Source organism: Festucalex cinctus, chromosome 14 (assembly GCF_051991245.1).
Source record: "Festucalex cinctus isolate MCC-2025b chromosome 14, RoL_Fcin_1.0, whole genome shotgun sequence".
Taxonomy (NCBI): Eukaryota; Metazoa; Chordata; class Actinopteri; order Syngnathiformes; family Syngnathidae; genus Festucalex; species Festucalex cinctus.
In genome coordinates this window covers 12,032,968-12,040,692 of record NC_135424.1, presented here as the reverse complement: position 1 = coordinate 12,040,692, position 7,725 = coordinate 12,032,968, and the positions used below count along the sequence as shown (strand labels likewise).

The 7,725-nt window shown below is 42.8% G+C and overlaps 1 protein-coding gene across 1 annotated transcript; it reads left to right on the top strand.

The window, feature by feature from the left end:
* cdc42ep3 (CDC42 effector protein (Rho GTPase binding) 3) lies at nt 1-7,197 on the top strand. Its single transcript, XM_077494662.1, has 2 exons — nt 1-173; nt 5,455-7,197. Exon 2 carries the CDS (start codon nt 5,622-5,624, stop codon nt 6,693-6,695), a length of 1,074 nt encoding a protein of 357 aa, XP_077350788.1. The 5' UTR covers nt 1-173; nt 5,455-5,621; the 3' UTR covers nt 6,696-7,197.
* Nucleotides 7,198-7,725: the final 528 nt, after the last annotated feature.

Here is a 7,725-nt window from a genome sequence, read left to right as displayed (position 1 = left end):
GAAGAGCAATTCAAAAACAGCTGTCCGGCAGACGTCCCAGTCGACAGAAGTGCAGCTCAGAGGCAGACCGGAGGCAAGGCAACGTCTTCAAGACATTAAAGAAGCCACTGAAGACGAGCACAGAAGAGCAATGAGAGTGCTCGACCTGGGGAGGATCAAGATTTATTGAGAAGGTGAGTGAACACAAGAGTGGACCTAAATTTTCTGAATGTCATAGCTAATATAGTTGTAGTGTGCAGGTTGCTACGTATGTAGGTGCCCAGTTTGCATTTTTGTACCTTTTCAGGAAATCTCTCAAGCTGACTTAGACTGACACGTGTGAATGCACACAAAGCGCGTAAAGCAGGTTCTTGAAGTCAAACCACTTGACTGCCAAGAGCAACATGATACGCTCCCTTAAGAGTATTCCAGCTACACATCTAAGGCATGAACGTCTTAAGTAAATAACAGAGGTGACTTCTTTATTGCTCTAGGTGGGTTTGGTGATATTCAACAGGAAAATTGAGGGAAAAGGCTATTTTTGAACTATACATGTGGGAATTTGTTTCATGTTTTGTGTGCTTTGATTTGGGTTCCTTGCTCAGCACGCACCGAGGGTAATACTGACAAGATGCGGGTGGTAAAAGGGGAGCAAGATAGACAGAACAAACTCTCCACCCTGCTATTCACATTGCCACCAGGCCCCTCAGAAGTAAAGCCTTTGCCTATAATTGAGCCTTTTTTTTTTTTTTTTTAAATGAAACAAACACTATTCTAGGGCTACCATTTACACTTGAAGGCAGTAATTAAAGTTGGTCTTTTATATGCCAATAATTAACCATAACTATCAAATTAGAGCTATTTTGAACGAGACAAAACCCGTATCAACACATGAGGGATATTTAGTGGGTGCATAACTTCTATTTTGGACAAATAGGGAAGTCATATGCAGGTCACATTTTGAACAGCTGCTCTTCATATTCGATGTGGTGCCACCAGGAATATGCAATGTTGTCATAGGGTTGCACCACTAATAATACACTGACCCAGTTGTATTGCACGTGACTTAGCCCCCAAATGCCCACACAAATCATGAGCCACACGTTGAATGGCAAATACCAAAATCTTTCAACACCTTCCTCCTTATGCTGCCCCCGTGCTAATTATGAAGTCCCCGCGCAGGGACTGATGAAGCCAAGCTCAGTATTTAAAGAGGCTGGAGCGACTCCAGATCACTCCGTGCCCACACAGATAGCCACTGGACGACTACACTGCTGACCCAATGACACTCTGGTTTATCGTGCCAGATGAATTCTCAGGAAAATATATTTAGGAAGGGGTGCTGTCAAATTCCAACCACCCCAGAGGTTTAAATGAAAACCGTGACCGCATTCTGTTGTGGCGGCACTGCTTGGCTCTGAGTGGTCGACACGTGCAACACTAACCCTGTTTGAACAAGTACCAAAAGCAGGGTGCAAATCTGAGCCTGGCTTTGTGCCTTAGAGTGCTCCAAAAACTGGAGATTAATTTGAACTGTATAGTTTTGTGTTCCAGTTAAGGCAATTGTTGTTTACCCTGAGCATTGCTCTGATTCTTGAGATTCTCTAACTGTGTGAATCACCTCCAGCGAGCTCGGTTTCGCCTCACCACACCTCATGCAGGTGTGTTGTGTGTTGGCAGCAGCAGCCAAAAGCCGCATGATTGTTTTCCAAATTCTTTGCGTGTGGCCTTTTGGAATTCCTCTCATGTTTGCCATAAAAGCCAAAATGAGCTAGCAGCAGGTTGTCTGATGTGAAGGTCATAGCCTCAGCCTTTCACCACACCAGCTGACTTCTTACAGGCCACAAATGCTGACCTTGGCTACGATCACAAGAGAAGCTCTCCCTGTGAGAGTACCATGTTAGGTTCACGCAGATTTTATCATGTTAACCAGTAATGGTTTGCTAAATATGAAGTTGGTTAGTCTGCAGCATGTTGCATTCTTCCAGAGAGACAATTATTGTGTTTTTTTTTTTTTTGTTTTTGTTTTTTTTTAACAGTCGCCTGCTGATTCATCATTGACATGGTTGACATTTTGTTATAACTGAAACTTGAAATTAAGGGTGTTATGCTTAATGTAATTATTTGTGGTTATACCCCAGGTAGTAAACTAGTAGAGAAAGACGAACTCTAGAAGTAGTTAAAGTGGAAGCTCAGAGGCAAAGAGATGGATCATGCTGATTTTAATGGTAATGGGAGTATTTTTATCTCACAACTCAGGGGTTCACATTCGGATTGTGGCCTTCCAGTGTGGAGTTGTGTGGGTAACTCTTGGTACTATGTGAGTATTCACCCACATTCCAACAAACATGCAAAGGAGTTTCGTTGAAAAGTCTTAAAAAGGAAGTCAACCTTAAACATTTATTCACAATAATATGTTTTATGTGACCTCACTGGTCTAAATGAATATGAGTTCAGCAGCAAAATCCAGCCGTTTTTATCCATCTCAGGGGGCGGCCATTTTGCCACTTGCTGTCGGCTGAAGATGACATCAATGTTGGCTCATCAGAGCTCAGGCTACAACCAATCACAGTTCACCTCTCTTCTGAAGCTGAGCTGTGATTGGTTGTTACCTGAGACCTGAGCAACTGTGATGTCATTTTCACGCGACAGCAAGTGGCAAAATGGCCGCCTTCTGACATTGATTAAAAACTGCTGGATTTTGCTGCTTAACTCATATTCCACTAACACAACGTTAACCAGTATACCGTATTTAGACTAGTGGGGTTGTATAGACATGTTATTGTCAAAAAATGGGGTTGATTTTCCCTTAAAATGTCCGTAATGTTAATGGCTCTTTCTTAATATATGTGCCCTTTGATTTGGCTGGCGACCGGCTAAGGGTGTACCCCGACTCTCATCCAAAGTCAGCTGGGATGGACAAATTCATTTTCAACACACCTCGGACCACATGAGAATCTAAAAGATAAAATAATCTGCCATTTGTTGTTCTTGGTCAGGAAGGAACTAAATTGAGACAAATGGAGTCCAATTACTTTATCAACCCTGAGGCCACAGAAGACAATAGGGAGGAATAGCATGAGAGTGAGAATGAAAATCTTAACGGAAAGCATGAACTAAACAAGTTACGGATCACGCTCACATTTTCATTAAACACTCCTCTTGTCCCTCCCTCTTCCCTTTGTGTTTGTACGTAACTATGGGCAAACAAACACGCTCTACCTCTCACATGGCGTACATTCAATCAAAACTGCTATCAGTTACAATTGCAGTCAGGCATGTCACACAAGTATCCCAACACACAAGAACCATTAAGCACAGTGTTGTGCTAAATTGTCATCACTATGGCTACAATATAGGCTTAGCATGGTAAAGCTGTGAGCCAAAATGGCCTTCCCCCAAGTGCACATTTCTTACCTTGTACAGTACATTAGAGGAACACTTTCGACAGCACTTCGAGGAAACACTGGAATCCATGTCATAATTGCTGTCAGAGCAGCAGTTTCGAGTCCCAGCGAGTGCCGGTCTCTCTGGCTCCGCACTAATGTGTATGCTGAATAAACATAGCCTGTCAAAAGTGTCTTTGATAAGGTTGATGCAGGATGTCTGTGGCGTGCAACGGAGCAGGAATGTGGATTTTTCTTTCATTACCTTGTGTCTTTTTTTTATTCAATTAGACCTGATGTACTGTCAGGTAGTCACTGCTGACAGACCTCATAAGTAAATGTCTATAAATGGGCAAGCTCTCCCTATTGCCATTCATCGCATGCACACAAAGAGAGCGAGAGACGGTGAGAATACCCGTTTCTTCGCTCCAGTTTGTCCTAACAATGTCTTGTTTTATCGGCCAAACCAAATGTGCCCTCAGCCTTTTACAGAGTTCATTCCAAAACTAAGATTGTGGTGACATTCTCTCGTTTGTTTGTAATGGAAAAGACTCAGCGAAGGTAGAAAGCAATCAGTAACTTCATCAAATTTAGTACCCCCTTAATAATGTTGACTCCTTCTGATGGGGTTTGCGCCTTTTCATTTCAAGTCAATCTTGCGCTTATCAAAGCTAAATCGCTTCACAAATCTGCATCACCTTCTTCCTTAAAATCCACTTGCCCTTATTATATGGCTCGCTCCAATCCCCCTAAAACCCTGTAACCTTTTTTCTTCTCAGCTCTTGTTCATCTTGTGCGTGCCTGCGCAGTAGCGCTTTCTGTAAAGTAGGGTGCCCTCCACTGATCCTATTAAAGTCCCCCTTTACTACCCCTCTCCCAATCTGTCAGCCAGCTGTTCTACATTAGCACATCCACAATGGTGCAGACCAAAGGAGGCTCACGTGAAAGGAGCTCATCCTCCTCTGCTCTTCAGGCTTTGAAGATCAGCGGATTCAAGTCGAGAAATGAAATGTTTATTCTTTTTTTTTCAGGATACCAAGTGTATTTCTTTGACTGTACTGTGTTATTACTGTCTGTAATGTTCTATTTAACAAAGATTCTGAGGTGGGCAAAAATTGTATTCAAGTAAGCGTAGCGTTATTTCAAAATAATTTTACTCAAATAAAATACTCATTTTAAAAAATCACTCAAGTACAAGTGAAAAAGTATTCGCTGAAAAGAATACTCAAGTACTGAGTAACTGCTTGAACATGAAGTCTGATATATTTTTAAAAACGTCATCAAACAGACAAAAACATAAAATTATGTGCAAATGCTGGCATCTTCAAATTATAAAATAAAAAAAACAACGTTTTGAGCTCGAACAACAGTACAAGTGGACCCCGTTAAAGGGATAGTTCGGCTTTTTTGACATGAATCTCTATTTCATCCTCACCTCCCGTGTGTGCGATCAGCACTGACTTACCCCTGACAGCGTTCTGTGACACGAGTTCTGGTCCTGTGTTGGACGAGAGGAAAATAGTCCAGCAAGCTGGCTGGGGTCACTGAAATAAAGCATTTTTCTTCTAAAAACAATTTGTGTTCAAAAGAGTGATACATTTGCATCATTAAACTCCTTTTCAGAAAAAAATCAGACGCCATTACCGCCAGGCATTACTTTTCTGTTCGTTCTTATCACTTACTTTAAGGCAAGCAAGCACAATCCATTCACAAATTTTGCGCTGCCTCCCAGACTAACAAACCATTGATGGCAGTTTCTTAAAGCAAAAGCATGTTGACATTTTCGGGTTCTCATCATTAATACCCACCTCTGGAGATAGTAAATCAACATTTTCTTGCCACATGAGAGTTGATGGGACTTGTGTATAACCTCCAACACAGGCCAATGAAAAAGTTATGTGCCAGTCTATGTCCACTACAGGTTGTTGGAAGCATTCCCCTGAAAAGAGATTTGACAGGAAGAGCACATCAGTCTAAAAATGAATCTAGCTATTTAATCATTTCTCTACTTCAAAACACTGTCTGTGTAAGAAGTATAAGAAACTTGAAATTGTCTTTAAAAAACGGTCTTGTGCTCCTCTGCTTTCAGACAACAGTGCTCATTGGAGTCACATCGTCTTCTTGGTGCTACATTTGTTGAAAGACTGCTGCTGGACGACGTAATACTAAGAATGTAACTCAAGATTCTCCGTGAGGATCTGCAATCCAGAAGTTATTGAGTTACTCCCTTACTTCCTGATCCCTGAAGTCACAGTCATGCCAGCCAAAGCACCAATATACCTGAAACCCAACAACAGTAAGAAAGGGAAAAAATGTCGCTTGCGCGATATTTTGTCACCAGACATGATCAGTCCGCCACTAGGTGATTTTCGGCACACCATTCACATCGGCAGAGGTGGACAGAGGGATGCCTTTGGAGACATGTCCTTCCTCCAAGGAAAGTATGAACTCTTACCAGGGAGGGGAGATTTCCAACCTCAGTACGGCGTCCAAAGTGAGTTTCTCCGAGCAAACAGTACGGGCGATGCTTCCTTCACAGAGACCCCATCTCCCGTTCTGAAGAATGCCATCTCACTCCCAACCATCGGTGGCTGTCAGGCTCTTACCTTACCATTGATCTCCTCGACTGTATTCTCAATGCCCCCACAACCGCTAGAGGACATAATGGGACCCACAACCCCAGTGAAACCTGACAGTATTGAGGACGTAGAGATCTTGCCAATGGATGCTTTGTTGCACTCAATGGACAACTTCAGTGGCAAGCCCTCTCCTCCCTTCAGAGACATCCAATCAAAGCCTGACGTCCTTCTGGATCTTCTGGAGAACATGAAAAAGCCCAAGTCTAAAGCAGTTATCAAGACGAACACAGTGAACAAAACAGAGAGCAGGATTGAGAAGCAATCTACTTATTACAATGGCCATAGCAACACTAGCTACAAAGCTAACGGAAGCCTTCACAGCAATACAAGCAGCGACAGCATTGAAAGTTTTGCAAAAGAGGACTACAAGACCAAAATTTACAATGCCAAGAGCAACTACTTACTTACTGACAAGAGCAACGATTTAGGACCTTTTCGCCAAAACATTAACCTGGAATTCAAGCAGGAGCTCTCCAAGTGCAACGGCGAGTGGGCGGATAGAGACAGTGGGGTGGAGGAAGGCCGCATCTGTGATTTGGAGTATGAGTTTTCCAATGAGAAGAGCACATCACAGGAGTCCCTCACCCGAATCACAGGATCACTGCTCTCCCTTGAACTTGATCTGGGCCCATCCATCCTGGATGATGTGCTCAACATAATGGATAAACCCGCAGTGAAAAGCAGGCCTTGAGCTACACTGAGGCCCGTAGAGGAGAAAGGGAATGATCAAATGATCAACTTCTAGCCAGGAGGAAACAAAAGGACTTTGTGAGCTACGTTACACAGCTGCCTATGTTTTCATTATCAAAACATATAACTATTTTGGCTTCTATGGAGTGTTTTTTTTTTTTTGGCCATGCTGGCATGTTCATATGCATGTAGTACTGAGTTACAGTATTGTGCCTTTAATCTTCCTCCATCCATCTAGCCATCCATTTCCTGTACTGCTTATCCTCACTAGGGTCGCGGGTGTGCTGGAGCCGATCCCGGCTGACTTTGGGCGAGAGGATTTTATAAATATTCTACTTGTTTTTCTTTTTTCAGATTCGAGTGTCAAACACTGTTTGGTTTTTGTGGGTTTAAGAAAGCACTCTTTGATTTTGTCTCTTCATTGACCTGCCTTTTTTTTTATGACAGAGTATTATGCATATTGTGTTTTTGAATTTTAACACAAATAAAATATTTTTTTCTGATCTTGCCCACTTTATTTCTGCAAATATAAGAATGTGCCACAATTACAAATATACCGACTAGAGACTGACAGAAGGACAGAATGGATTTATTTTCTCTCCTCTAACATTCCTTACATTCTGCCTCCTTGCCCTGCAGTGGGAGCACCGGTGGGTCTTCGGCCGGCGCCTGCACCATTTCTTTGCATGTAGAGGGGACATGCAGAGGAGGGGTCTTTGACATTCCCTGCATTCCAGCCACAGTGTACAAGTGTCGTGGACCAGACATAAATCAGCTGTTTCAAGTGAGGGAGGGAGGTCAAGTCACACTATCCGCTAGCCAAAATGTAGAGCCATGGGGGTGGTAATGACACAAATACAACCTAAAAGCAAACTTTGTTCAATGCTGAGCAATAGATGCATCGTTCCGTTGGTACAGTCATGGTAAAGATATGTTGACTCAACAGTCGAGAAGGGCAGAACAGCAGTCTCTTGAGCCCACCTCAGTAGTAGCTCAAAAGTCCTTTCATTATGTGTCCGCAGATGTGCTCC